This window comes from Zootoca vivipara, chromosome 4 (genome assembly GCF_965207765.1).
Source record: "Zootoca vivipara chromosome 4, rZooViv2.hap1.1, whole genome shotgun sequence".
Taxonomy (NCBI): domain Eukaryota; kingdom Metazoa; phylum Chordata; class Lepidosauria; order Squamata; family Lacertidae; genus Zootoca; species Zootoca vivipara.
The window spans coordinates 47,310,011-47,324,319 of NC_142587.1; the positions used below are offsets into that span (position 1 = coordinate 47,310,011).

At 42.9% G+C, this 14,309-nt stretch overlaps 1 protein-coding gene across 2 annotated transcripts; it reads right to left on the minus strand.

Moving 5' to 3' along the window:
- Positions 1 to 2,191: 2,191 nt before the first annotated feature.
- FUNDC1 (FUN14 domain containing 1) lies at positions 2,192 to 10,615 on the minus strand. 2 transcript variants are annotated; one of them, XM_035116209.3, is made up of 6 exons: positions 10,445 to 10,615; positions 7,845 to 7,884; positions 6,327 to 6,483; positions 4,881 to 4,956; positions 3,690 to 3,818; positions 2,192 to 2,810 (listed from the first exon to the last, which is right to left on the minus strand). In XM_035116209.3, the coding sequence occupies exons 1-6, from the start codon at positions 10,454 to 10,456 to the stop codon at positions 2,733 to 2,735; spliced, it is 492 nt and encodes a 163-aa protein (XP_034972100.1). In that variant the 5' UTR covers positions 10,457 to 10,615; the 3' UTR covers positions 2,192 to 2,732. The 2 variants fall into 2 exon arrangements, with proteins under 2 accessions (XP_034972100.1, XP_034972099.2); XM_035116208.3 differs by lacking the exon at positions 7,845 to 7,884 and having other exon boundaries at positions 10,566 to 10,615.
- Positions 10,616 to 14,309: the final 3,694 nt, after the last annotated feature.

The window sequence follows — 14,309 nt, forward strand, 5'->3', positions numbered from 1 at the left end:
TTCCAAATTCAACTTCTTCTCTGAGAAACCATATCCCAATTTCTGGGATATTGCAGTTATGAAGCAAAATCCTTAAAGTTCTGTCTCCTGTTCCTGCAGCTTCAGGTTCCTGGGATTTCATAGCTCGTATTTTGAAATATTTCATTTGATTGCAATTGATATTTTAGAAGAATCAATTCCAGGGGTGGTGGTGTACACCTCCATAGGTTTTCAGTAACTAGAAAAAAACAAGCATTTATTAATCAACTATCTTTTTGTGGTGTAGGTCCATCATAAAATATTACCTTTACATGTTTTGTAATTTTTAAAATTTGAGAGCTGAACTAACATTCCAAGTTCTTAAGAAATGAGCCCTGCTGGATGAAGCCGAAGGTTGATCTATTCTAGCACTCTGTTCTCACAGTGGCAAACCAGATGCCTATGGGATGCCTGCAAGCCGATATTAACCAGAGGAGTAATGTGATGCAAGAATGAAAGGGCTATCACCCCTAAAGTCTTAACCTGCTGAGAAACTGAAGAGGGATGTTATCTTATGAGGGAGAAAGGATAACAAAGTAAGTGTTTAGAGCAGAGGAACGTCTGTTGCCTTTCAGATGTTGTTGGACTACAACACCTATCATCCATTGCTAATGTTGGTTGCAGCTGATAGTAAATCCAGCAACTGGCGGGACAGAGAATCATAGAATTGTAGAGTTGGAAGGGACCTTGAGGACCAACTAGTCCTGGCATCCCCAACCTGCGGCCCTCCAGATGTTTTGGCCTACAACTCCCATGATCCCTAGTTAACAGGACCAGTGGTCAGTGATGATGAGAATTGTAGTCCAAAACATCTTGAGGGCTGAAGGTTGGGGATGCTTGAACTAGTCCAGCCCCGTGCAATGCAGGAATATGCGGCTGTTCCATATGGGGACGAAACCTGCAACCTTGGCCTTATCAGCACCGTGCTCTAACCAATTGAGCTATCCAGGTTCCTATCATGAGTTCCAACCATTGGTTTGGTGGGGGGGACGATGGTATTTTAAAATCATTATCCGATATCCAAATAGAAATAACTGTAAGACAGTTGGAATGAGCAGAGGAAGAGGAGAAAGAGCTGAATTCTCATCAGCATCACAATGATACTGCAGGCCAAAATAAATTAATCAAGTCTGTAGACTAGAGAAACCATAGAGAGAAAAGGTGGCCAAGAATGGAGTCCTGAGGGACAGTAACAGAGACTGGGAAAACAACGTCATATTATTCTAAAGTATTTGCTAATGTATTGCAAGACAGAAGTGAATGCAAGAGAGGACCAGTAAACTCCAAAGAACCAAAAAGCAAAGAGTGCCAGCGAAAGCGGCATATGAGACTGGAAAACTTTTAAGCAAAGGCATCAGATTGTTTTTCTTTTTAACTTCACAACACTGTGTAACTCAGCGGCAGCACTAGAATAGAGAATGGGGCAGTAGCCTTTAATATCACTGTGAGCTGGAAAGTAGACTTAAAAAATATTAATTTGGCCTGTAGCTTGCTCTGTACAAGTCCTTTGGCAGAAGATTCTTGGTTTGTTGCAAGTTTGCACTCTCAACCATTTCATGTCCTCTTGGATACTGGAACTACAGCTTCCCATAGGTAACAGCTATGTGTGATTTGGAACTCTTGGGTCACCCTGCTGAAGCTAAATGCCCACAGAGATGAAGGGGAGAAGCCAACTCTTACATGCACAAATCAGTTTTAGCTGCATCCTTGGTCACTGATCCATTTACTGCATCTTTGCTCGCAAGTCCATTATACACATGCATATGTCCTTTTGTATTCTGAACACTTGCTCCTTGTCTGCCCAGTATACTGGCAGCAGTTTCCAACACCACTTGTCCTGACCAAGTCACCTTTCTAAGAATGGTCCCTCATTGTACTGCACCCGAGAGAGAAAGTAAACTGTACAGCCTGGCTGCACGTATGGATCTTTTCACATATATTTCTCCACTGGACACTTGTTTGCATCTTGAAGCTGTTCCTGGAGCGCTCCTAAAAGCTGCTACCACTAAAATGTTTCCTGGAAATGGGTCATTCCTGCAATTTGCTTATAAACGATCCTCTGTTCCTCTGATTTTTACATTTGCTATTGCCCACATTCTGCTTGTGTGATTGATGATGGAACCACATCAAGTTGATACAACATATGAAAACACACGAAAGCAAAGATCAGGCATTGATTGATCTTCACTCTTTAATAGGTTCACAATTGCTTGTTATTTCATCTTTGCAAAAAGATATTACTGATGTATAGATTATTTTTATTGCAGTGGTTTCTACAGACGATGGCTAGTTCTGCGCTTGAAGCACAATATACACATTTAGTCAAAGGCATGATTAAACACAGCACGGGATTGTCTTAAATAATAATAAAAATATATCCCTAAAATTGGAAAAAAGATGTGGAGCCAAAAGATAGCTTATTAAATATGCTGAATTCTGCATGGAGATACAATAATAAAAATTATGACGAAAGTTAGCCAGTTCTTGCTCCTTCAAGGAATGCTATGCAACACACTATAGATTTTTCAGCAAACCTGTTTCAGCAAGCTTAAGGAGGCAAAAGCCTAAAATGCAAAATACTCAAGATTTGTCTGGCAAATCCATCCATCTTGCTCTGGAGTGACTAGAGAGCGACTCAGACTGCCTCACTCAAGAACTGTGCGTTGCTACCCTTCTTCATTATCATGGTTAAGCCAGCAGGAAGAGAAATGTCCTTAAGATGCAAGGCCCAACAAGAAGCCTCCGACAAACCCGCCAGATACAACTATGTTCTGTTTAAGGAATTCTGTTGTCTGAAAAGGAAAGAGAGTTCACTATAGGCTGTGGAAATGGCATTACAGCAAAAACAAAAAAAACATTTTAAAAATAAACAAATACTTTTTGCACTCGGATAACCATCAGAGTTACAGAGTACAGGTGGAATATAGCTCTAGGTAGAGCTTTGTTAGTTGTGGAAAGATTGTTCATTGTTTTAAAAAGGAACTGTCTACCTTTGTCTTGAATTATAAGGCCATAATGCTTGTGTAGAAGGCATCTGCAACCACCTGTGACATTTCAAATGCTTTCAAATGTTTTATCATAAATACTTTAAATAACGAACCCCTAAATAAAAATTCCAGAGGGGTAGCCTGTTGCAAGAAAATCTACAGTCCTTGGGCACCTTTAAAAGGCTAACAAATGTATTGTGGCATACAGTTTTGTGCATTTGATGCACCAGAGTTTATGCCGAAGTACATTTGTTAGTTTTTTAAGGTGGCATTTGTTCTCAAATAAAAACCTATTTCTAAGGAAATATAATTGTTTCATGGATACAGACATCTGACTCTTTAAGGTCAATGGAAGATAGTCAGATAGACTGAATAAATAAAATATGCCTCCGTATAGAACCAGTCAAAAGGCCTCCAGGCAATATACCCAAGTGAAGGACTCATCTCATGGGGGGTGGGGACTGCATTCCCTCCCTTCTTGCTGAAGTCCAGGGTAAAGCAAAGGCCATCTGGGGCACAGCACTTAAAGTGTGCAGCCCAAAGCTTTACTCAGCACCCCCTTTCCTGGAGGCAAGGGTCATCTAACATACCATAGGTTGTTAAGATGTGGAACACTTGGAAACCCAACATTGCATCAAGGCCACAGCAGAATCAATATTCAAAAGCAAGTAAGACAAGATTTACCTCCTCAATCAATGTGTGGATTTCAGGAGCTGCCTTGTTTGCTCGCTTTTTGAGTTGCTTCTTTGCTTTGTTTACATCTTTTTCAACCCTTTTCCAGTCAACCTGTACGTAGCCACTATGACTAGCAATCTAGGAAAAGTAAAAGACAGACATCTGAGGAGCTAGAGCATAAAAAAATCTGAATGCATGTAAGGAAATGTACTTATTTAGGAAACTATTATCTGCTAAAATTAGGTCACCTTCCACATAATCCCCCTAGACTGTATATATATCTTTAAACTTTTAATTTTAAGATAAATCAGCAGAGAGACTGCAATAAATATTTAAAGGCTAAAATAGTATTTATGGGCATGCCACTTAAAACCTATCAGTTTGTTTACAGAATCTATTTTTGGCTTATAGTCATAATGACTTAAATGGTACATTTACATACGGGAATCCTAATCCTTGCTGAAGGCCAGCTTGCAGCGGGGAGGGGGGCATTTAGGATGGGGTGGAAGTGTGGCTCCATTTGCAAGGAAAAGCTGTACCACACTGGAGGCCCTTGGTACACCCTCACAGAGCTCAGCAGGCACAGACGTACCGCCAGCAGTGGGACTCATTCAGCAGCATTCTGGGGCATATCATATTGTCCTGGAATGCTGGATCCAAAGCCCTCTCTCTTCCTTGTCAATCTCCTTAACTGAGCCAGCCTGAAGCCATCACAGTTATTCCTCATGCCCAACACTGGCTTCAACAGGGGTAGGGGTTAAAACTATCAGTGAGAGGAACACCCCCCCCAAAAAATGCCTTCCCACTTATGATTGCTATGTTATATAGCACTTCCCACTTATGATTGCTATGTTATATTTCACAAAATACCCGCTTTAATGTCTCATACTTAAATAAGAGACTTTTAGATACTTTAATTTTTAAAGTGTGCGTGTGTAGATGAGATAGATAGACCGACCAACACTTCTTCAACCAAAACTTTAACGTTTTATTATGGGCAATTTGTGGTTCTTCTCACATGGATTTTAGCAGAGCTGCACCAGCAAGAGGGGATCTGGGAAATACCCTTCAAGGACCACTTTATGCAAAACCATTCAGCTGTTGTTACAGCCTCCACTTCCCTTTCTGTTTGCTGAGCAGTTAACTTGCCTATACAGTATTCAAATCATAGCACTTTCTAAATAATTAAAATCTGCATACTTGTAGCAAAAGAAAACCGCCGCCTACTGCAGTCGCTGCAAGTTTTCCAACCTTCTGGAATAAAAATCCTGCACACCTTGGAGGAACGAGAGAGAGAAAAAATGAAAAGACAAATTAACAGTGCAATCTTATACATGTCTACTCAGAACTAAGAACCTCCAAGTTCAATAGGGTTTATTCCTAGGAAAGTGTTATTGGATTACAGTCTGAGTTGTCAAACTGTGCATACTTACTGGGCTCACAACATATTTACTTTCAAGTACCGGTAAATGTGCACAGGAGAATAGGCAATGAGGATAATCTGATAATTGGTTACTGTGTTCCAGAATTCTCATTCTCAAGATTGTGCATTTTGAAACCCCCTAACTGAATACTGTTGGCAAGGGTAGAATCTCATGGGATAAGAAATATGCAGGAACTCTCATTATTCTCATTGGCAACCCAGACAGAGCAACATGAGACTAACAGCACAAGAGATATGATTTAGTGGTATTTACAAAATATGAGGCTACTTTCCTGAATAAATAAGACCACATGACATTACTGCATGCCATCAGTTACTTGTTTGTTAACTTCTACGGTATAGGTGGATCCTGTTGATCAAACTAAACTGTAATAAAGATGCTGATGGATATAAACTGCATTGTCATAATATAATTTACACCACTATTTTGAATACTTTCTTTTTAGGTCCCTTAATGCTGTGATACTTGTGAAGATTATTTTTTCTACCTAGTCTTTGAACAATCCTTAAAATCTAGCTCTGAACAGCAACATTACGGTGCCACAGGAGGGTGGTTTCACTTTACCAACCCACTTTTATTTCCAAATCTTTTAATGAAACCAAAGTTAATTAAATAAATACTGAACTATAATACCTCATTTGTAAGCATTTGTAGGTTGCAAGGTGTAAATATAAAAGTATGATGTCACACTCAGAGTAGGTCCATTGAAATCAATGGTCTAAAGCAGGCTTCCTCAACCTCAGCCCTCCAGATGTTTTGAGACTACAATTCCCATCATCCCTGACCACTGGTCCTGCTAGCTAGGGATCATGGGAGTTGTAGGCCAAAAACATCTGGAGGGCTGAGTTTGAGGAAGCCTGGTCTAAAGTAACTTCAATCCATTGATTTCAGTGTGCCTAGTCCAATTCAACTGACATTGAATACCACCCCATTATCTTTAGTCACAGTTAAAGAAGCCAACTATTCCAATACAGTCTCATAATCAATTGTGCCATTCCTGCCCTGTCTTTTTAAAAAAATGATAGCAATATCTTCTCCTAGATATTTTGAAAACTGCTTATAAGAATGTTTGAAACCTCTTTTACTAGTTAAGTGTGATCTCAGAAATGTAAAATTTAAATCAGTTTAAAAACACTTTCAGAAGAAAATTGCTCTATCTATTAAAAACACACTACAGTATTTAAAAGCAGTTAGTTCTCACCAGCCTGATACGCCACCCATTACAATCTGAGTAGCTACAGAATACTTTTCTACAATAGGTCCAGAATTCCTGCCAAACACTCGGTTCCACCAATGATGGCGCCTTGCATATTCTGTTAAATCCAGTACTTCGTATGAATCCTCATCACTGTCATGCTCTTTAAAAGAGAAATTGATAGTTAGTTTCCCTCTACATTAAAAAAAAAAGAGTAAATGCGTTGCAGCTCTCAGCAATGCTAATTCACAAACATATGCCTGATGAAAGTGATTTAACTGAACACACTAATAATCCAGCTGTTCGGGAAGAGCAAGTCGTATAAAAACAACTGGGAGATATTACTCTAATTATTTATATTAATCTCCTTCCACATAAATCCCGTGGCAGTATACAAATTATAAGAAAAACAGCTTTTTAAAACAAAAAAATATGAGGTAAGTTTAAAAACAATATGAATTGGACACCTATGGCAGAGACCCATTCATATAGCTGGGAAAGCTTGACAAAACAAAACAAAACAAAAATGTATTCAATTGATTCTGGAAAGTGGAGAGAGTGGCTGCATGCTGTTTCACAGAACAGGAGCAGTCATAATAAAGCCCTGTTCCAATGATGTCCACTTGCTTGCACCACAGGACTCCTGGTTTCTCTTTTCCTTCTCCCTCCTCCAGCCCCTTGCAAGCTCCCCAAATCTGTTCTAGAGGGTCCCCCACCCTCTGCAGCAGATTTTGGGGGTGCCTGTGGGGCTGCAGGGGGCAGGAGAGGAAGGAAAACCCTGTTGCACAAGTAGATGCCTCCTCACACTATCTCACCTACTACATTTTCTTAATTATATGAACACTGATAAAGATAAAAAGGCTATACTGTACATTCTTATGTACAATTTGAGAGTACTATGGAAAGGCAAAAAAAAACCTTCTAGATTTCTAAGCTTATTAGATAACGGGTCCCATTCAGTTAAAGCAGTATGGCATATGCATATATATGTTGTGGATATAAAATGTTTGCTTATGTGGCACTAATCTGAGAACATTCTCTCAGGAATCCACAAAGCAGAATACTAGCACGTCAACTAAGGCCACAATACTGTAAATATTTCAGATAGAACCCTTCATTCTCTGCAGTGTGATATATGTGTTTCAGTGACATGCAATCATTGAACACGTCCTACCATTAGTCTCCATGGCCATTCCAAGGCCTTGACCTGCAGGTTTACCTCTTTACACATTAAACACACATGCATACAAAAATAGACACATCCCTGCAGTGTTACCAAAATGCAGAGATGGCAAAACCAACCAAAGTACTCAGAAGAAGTTCCTTGCAAGAAAGAAAGGGAAACCAAAGGCACATAGACACATAAGCATCATATATATATATATACCAGTATATTATATATATATATATATATATATATATATATACACACACACACAGTATGCATGTGTATATATATGTGTGTGTGTATATATGTATGAGAATTGTATGTATTACACATATATTACACATAGACACACACACCTACTTTAGCCAGATTTTCACGTACTTTCAGTAGTTGTTCCTTTAAAAAAATGAAAAAGGAAAGCCAAGACTATCACAATTTTTAAGATCAGGAAATCATGTCATGGATTGGTGGAGCATTAAGTCTGCATTTTGTACTTCAACATAATGGGATAATACTCAAAAGAGATTTCACAGCAAAGAAAATCCAAAGAGGATGAAAATGAACACTAGCCTTCATTTCCTGTGCAGTAAATCTGTCAAACGTGATCCCCAAGGATGTAAGTTTTTAGGGTCATTAGGTGAAGGACACCAATGCCATTCTGTCTGAGCTCAAAATCCCCATAATTTATAATGTCATGGGTTTAGTGTGAGCCCTAAATTATCTATGCTTTCCAGTGTCATTTACAGCTGACATTTCCTCAACACCTACCTAAAATATTTAAAATTATAAATAAAAGAATTCTCCGCAAGTCATTCGAAGTGTAAATAACACTAACCTCAGTTATGCAAAATTAAAGCAATGAAAGGCCAAAGAGCTGTAAGGCAACCAAAGGGAGCAACTTTTAACCTCTGAATGAAGGAGAGTGGAGTGGCATCACACATGGCAAGTGGCTGAGCGCCCATTTCTCATTTTGAGCCATGGAGGACATTTGCTCTACTAACTCACACACGCACTAGGTGTGGATTCCCTCCCTGCCCACGTGGGCAAGACCAGCAAAGCAAATCAACTTTCTTGCCATCAGTAACATGGTGCCTTCAAAGTGTTGTTGGGACTACAGCTCTCATCATTCTCTCATCATGTTGGTTGGGGCTGGAGGGAGCTAGAGTCCAACCATGTCTCTGGAGGGCACCAAGTTGGATTTCCCTACCATGCAGGAAAAAGACTAAATAAATGCAGGTAAATGTTGTATGGAGCTGGAAGTACAGGCAGCTACATCAAGGATGGACGAGATGAAGCATAAAATAAAAGACAGCCGTTAACACATACCCAGAACAGCTGGCATGCAATATTACTTAATCTAGAATAACTACAACCATGCATTAACACAGATTAGAAAATCCACATGTCACCCACAAGAACAAATGGTGCGAGCAGAGGAATCTATCCTTTTAAATTCTTTACTATTCTGACTTCATATTAGTACCTATATAAAATATGCCAAGTGATAACTGTTGCACGTGTAGCCATCTTCTCTCTATATGTGACACCTTAGCCACTGCACAGCCACAGCCTTACCCTAAGAGTCATTTCACTCATGGTAGAGCAAAAAAACCCAGTTTGCCAGCCAATCTCTTCTCTCAGACAGGCACAACTGCATGATATACAGTATATGCATTTTATTGCCTGTCTATCACAGCCACGCTTTAAATTTTTTGGGGACTCATAAGGGGAAAGAATAGTCATGCACCTAAAAGCAGTAATCTGAGAACTAGACTAGGGGACAGAGTGTATAGGGTGACAAAAGAACATTGCTTCCTCAGAGAAACCAAACCCTCTCCCTCTTAATTTCTCTAGCAAATACACTGCATTGTTACACTATCCTGGATCACAAGATAGCAATCCATTGTTAAATCTCAATCAGAGTCAAAATCTGAGTCAAAACAATCAGTCTCGCAGCACCCTTTAAACTAACTAATGTATTTATTATACCATTTAAACTAACTAATGTATTTATTATACCGTAAGTTAAAGCTGTGGCGCTGTGGGTTAAACCACAGAGCCTAGGGCTTGCCGATCAGAAGGTCGGCGGTTCGAATCCCCGCGACGGGGTGAGCACCTGTTGCTCGGTCCCAGCTCCTGCCAACCTAACAGTTCGAAAGCACAGCAAAGTGCAAGTAGATAAATAGGTACCGCTCCAGCGGGAAGGTAAACGGCGTTTCCGTGCGCTGCTCTGGTTTGCCAGAAGCGGCTTAGTCATGCTGGCCACATGACCTGGAAGCTGTATGCCGGCTCCCTCGGCCAATAATGTGAGATGAGCGCCGCAACCCCAGGTCACAACTGGACCTAATGGCCAGGGATCCCTTTAAGTTAAAGCTAATACTCCTTACTCTAAGCCACAGAGCCTCCAGGGTCAGCAGCATGCATCTGAATGCTAGCGGCTGGGAAACTACCAGCAGGAAATGGCCACTGCTTTGAAGCTCTGCTTGTTAGAATCATTCAATTGTTGAGGTGGAAGGGACCCCAAGGGTCATCCAGTCCAACCCACTGTGAGCTCCCTATGGGCATCTGGGTAGCCACTGATCCTAAACTAGGTGCAGTTTTCTTAATCTGACCCAGCAGGACTCTTATTATGGCCAACCCTAAGCACACTTACTAAATAAGTGAGAACAGAGAGCCTTACTTCCGAGCAAGCCTGATTAGTCTGGCACTGCGAGAAAATGTCCTGGCTGGAGGAGGCCCCTAAGCGCCCTGACCCTCGCCCCTCTACATTTATGCCCTCCACCACCACCCTCCGCCCCCTTGGGCAAGGGGTCTGCGCAAGCCCCGCCTGTTCTGGAGCCGCCCAAGCCCCACGGATTGGGGGTGGGCGAAAGGGAAGGGCAGGACTGAGAGAGAGAGAGAGAGAGAAGCCCAGGAAGCGTCGGGCGAGTTGGGCTCCCAAGTCGAGACGACTGACCAGCTCCTCCATCAACCGGCTCCGTCTCTATGCGCAAGGCAGGCCATCTCCGCCCTGGGAGGTTCGAGCGCCATGGAAACTGCGCCAGGCGGCCCTGGAGGAAGCCGGGCTGTCAACTGACCTGAGGCGGAGCGAGCTCTCCGAGACGCCATATTAGCAACTGGGGAGGACGGGCGGGGCGGGGGGGAGAGAACGAGAGAGAGGCAGCCGCAACTGCTCCGCCCACTCGCCGCCCTACAACATTCCACCCCCCCACCCCCCGCGCGCGCACTCAGGGAACAAACAATCCGAGGGCTCTGGCAGCAGCGCATGCGCGACCCGAGGAGAAAACCAGTAAAAGCGTTTTTGTAAGTCTCCTCTCGGGGCCCTCGGCTGTCATGGAGTCGCGTCGCCTCAGAAGCTACTCGCGCGGAATTATGGGAGTTGTGGTTTTGAGTTCCCTTCTCCCTCAAGCGAAACGGATAGAGAGTGCCGAGGAAGAGGGCTTGCCAGGAGATCCTGACCATCCGGGTTCCTTGGACACTGAAAGCGAAGAGCTGCGCAGTTGTTGCCACAGACTGGTTTACGGGTTTACATGGTGATGTAAACCGCAAAATACAAGTGAAAACCAATCAGAAGCAGCAAGATCAAGTTTTCGGGCCATTCACCATCCCTTCTAACCCAGTGCTTTTTTTTCTTTAAGAAAATGTTTAGGTGTACTCTCATTTTCCTACTCACATAGTGCCCCTCAATGAGGCCAAACTTAGATGCACAAAATGTTTAGGGGTATGCATACCTATGCATCCCCCTCCCCCGAAAAAAACACTGGTCTAACCTACTGCACAAGACTGTTGTGAGGCTGAAATGGGGAGGAGAACTAGATATACCATTTTGAGGTCCTTGGAAGAAACAGGCGGTATATAAATATAGTTTAAAAGGATTGAACAATAAAAAGACACCAGAGTAGGCACCAGGGGCGTCACAATGGGGGGGGGGCGCGATGCGGGCAGTCTGCCCCGGGTTCCACTGGAGGCTCAGCTTGGGAGTCACGGGGGTGGGGGTGCCAAGTGCCACACACACACACACCCGCCGCTCCAAGCGGGCTTTGGGAGTTTGGAGTGGGAGGTGCACGGCTTTGGAGTCGCTGGGGGGCAGCAATACCCCGCCACGTAACAATGCTGTGCATGCGTCCAAACTCCAGGTAAAAAGCCCCCTTGGTGTGGCAGACACACCGCACTGAGCGGGCTTTCTACCTGGAGCTTGGCGCTGGACACGCACGGCATTGGAGTCACCGGGAGGGGGCAGTGATACCCCGCCACGTAACACGCATGCGCAGCGCGATGCTGCGCATGCACCGTTACGTGGCGGGGTATCACCGCGCCTCCAAATCCGCACGCCTCCAGCACCAAACTCCAGGTAAAAAGCCCGCTTGGTGATGCCCCCCCCCCCAAGGTGCATGGCAATTTGCTGCCCCTGGTGTCACGGCGGCTCACTACGCCGCTTGTAGGCACTAGATGAGCTTCACCAGGGAAATGAGCCTCGCCAGGGCGCCAATGTGGGAGGCTTTTGGCAAGGAGCACATGATCACTAGAGCCCATTTTTTACTTCACAGGCTGCTGGGTAGGAAATTCCCTATGTACGCACATACACTGGATTCTCTGAATGCACACACCAGGAATCAACTTTTCAGATGCAGTGTTGTTGTTTTCTGATTGTTTGGAGGAGTCAATTTCTGCCTGGTTTTGGTGTTTCTTGGGAGTGAAGTAGGAATTATTACCGGTAAGCTCAGTCTTCTTCTGATTACAACTACTGTACAATTCAGCATTCTTTCTCATCCCTGAATTAAATTGTCTTTTTGCTGATCATGTGAATGAATGGATAAGTAAATCAACTAAAGGGGCAGAACTAGCGAAAGCACAAGAAGCAACCAAAAGTGAGAGCACAGCATTTGAGAAGTTCATTAACAGAGATCTTCAAAATTACAGTAGGAAGGATGTAAGTGTGGCTAACTTTGACTTAGAAATAATTAAACAGTCATGGTTGTATTAAGTTCTTCATTTTATAATATTCCTGCCTGATGCTTAATGATAATTAACATCACTTGAAACAATGGTTGTAAACATGTTATGTTCTTTATTGAAGAATCAATGATTGAATAAGAAGAAGTGTTGAAGTGTTGAAGCAATGATTCTTCAACATCAACTTCGTTGGACTGGTCATGTGCGGATGCCTGATGATCGTCTTCCAAAGCAACTACTCTATTCCGAACTTAAAAATGGAAAGTATAATGCTGGTGGTCAACAAAAGAGGTTTAAAGACTGTCTCAAGGCAAATCTTTAAAAATGTAGTATAAACACTGACAACTGGGAAACAGTGGCTTGCCAGCGCTCCAGTTGGAGAACAGCCTTTACCAAAGGTGTCATGGGCTTTGAAGAAACTCGATCTCAGGACGCATGGGAGAAACGTGCTAAGAGGAAGGCACGCTTGGCAAATCCACACCGTGATCAACTTCCGCCTGGAAACCAGTGTCCCCACTGTGGAAGGACGTGCAGATCCAGAATTGGCCTCCACAGTCACTTACACACCCATTGTTAAAATCGTGTTTATGGAAGACAATCTTAGCTACGAGTAATCGCTGAAGAAGAAGAAGAAGAAGAAGAAGAAGAAGAAGAAGAAGAAGAAGAAGAAGAAGAAGAAGAAGAAGAAGAAGAAGAAGAAGAAGAAGTTTTTTATTACAGTGCCACATAGCCCAAGTCCACTTTCACCAAAGGTCTTGCCCCATAGCCCTCACCATCCTAAAAATCTAAACATGCCTGTCCCCCGTTTTAATTCCTGAGGGAAATAGTAATGCTGAACTTAGGCATTGTTGGGGTAGCACAAGCACCTGAAATCCTTGAACCAGCTCTCAAGGCCTATCTTTGGCCTCCTTAAATGTTTTTCCCCCCCTAGCCATGACTGCAAGAAGCATCAAGTGGCTGGATCCTTTAAATTTCCCACAGTGCCCCGACTTAATATAATTCTGGGGCAAAGAGGAAACGGTGACAAGTTGTTCAATACATTGCCTTTCACATAGGATATTCCTCTGATGGCATTTCAGTGAGATGCAACATGCAACCTTAAGAAAGCAATTCCCATGGGAAAATTGATGCAGTTACTTCTGCTTGGAACCGTGTTCTATGCTATACAAATGCTCCCAAAACATTTTCTGTGCCAATCCAAACATTAGTAAATCATGAGTCACTCCTCTACAAAAGAGCCAAGAGATTGTACAATAAAGAACAGAAACACTGTCCCTTTTTAGTATTGCTTCTAAATGCCAGGATAGGCTCATACCTTTATTGGACCAACCAAAATGTCCCCAAAAAATAGCAAGCAAGCTTTCCTGATATTCAGAATTGTTTATCAGACTAGATGTTTAAGCAGTGGCAGGGGTGTGGGAGCAAAAGAGAGAAACTGGCTTGAAAGACACATTCCCAGTGCCTTCCTATTTCCCCACACATTAAGAGCCAAGGACTGCAGAATTGGGCAACAGCCCTTTAAAGAGCATAAAAGGGAGCTGGGCCAACAGCAGAATCAGGCCACTCAGCCTTCAGACACCCCAGTCCTCAACTCTCTACAGTCCTTTGCCCAAGGTGGTTGTGATAAACTCAAGTCTATTTCTCCCATGAGCTTCCATATGTTCCCACCATCATGCCCCACAACCTTATTAAAACCAATGTATGTACAGCTCTGTTGTACAGCTGAGCAACAAACAGCCATGATACCATACCAGGCAAACCAGAAGGGAAAGTGTTTGGTACGCAACTACTTCCGCCATGGGGAATGCATAATGGAATCTGCAGTAGCTTGTGGCTGTGCACTTTGAGCCACTTTAGCGCACGGGTTC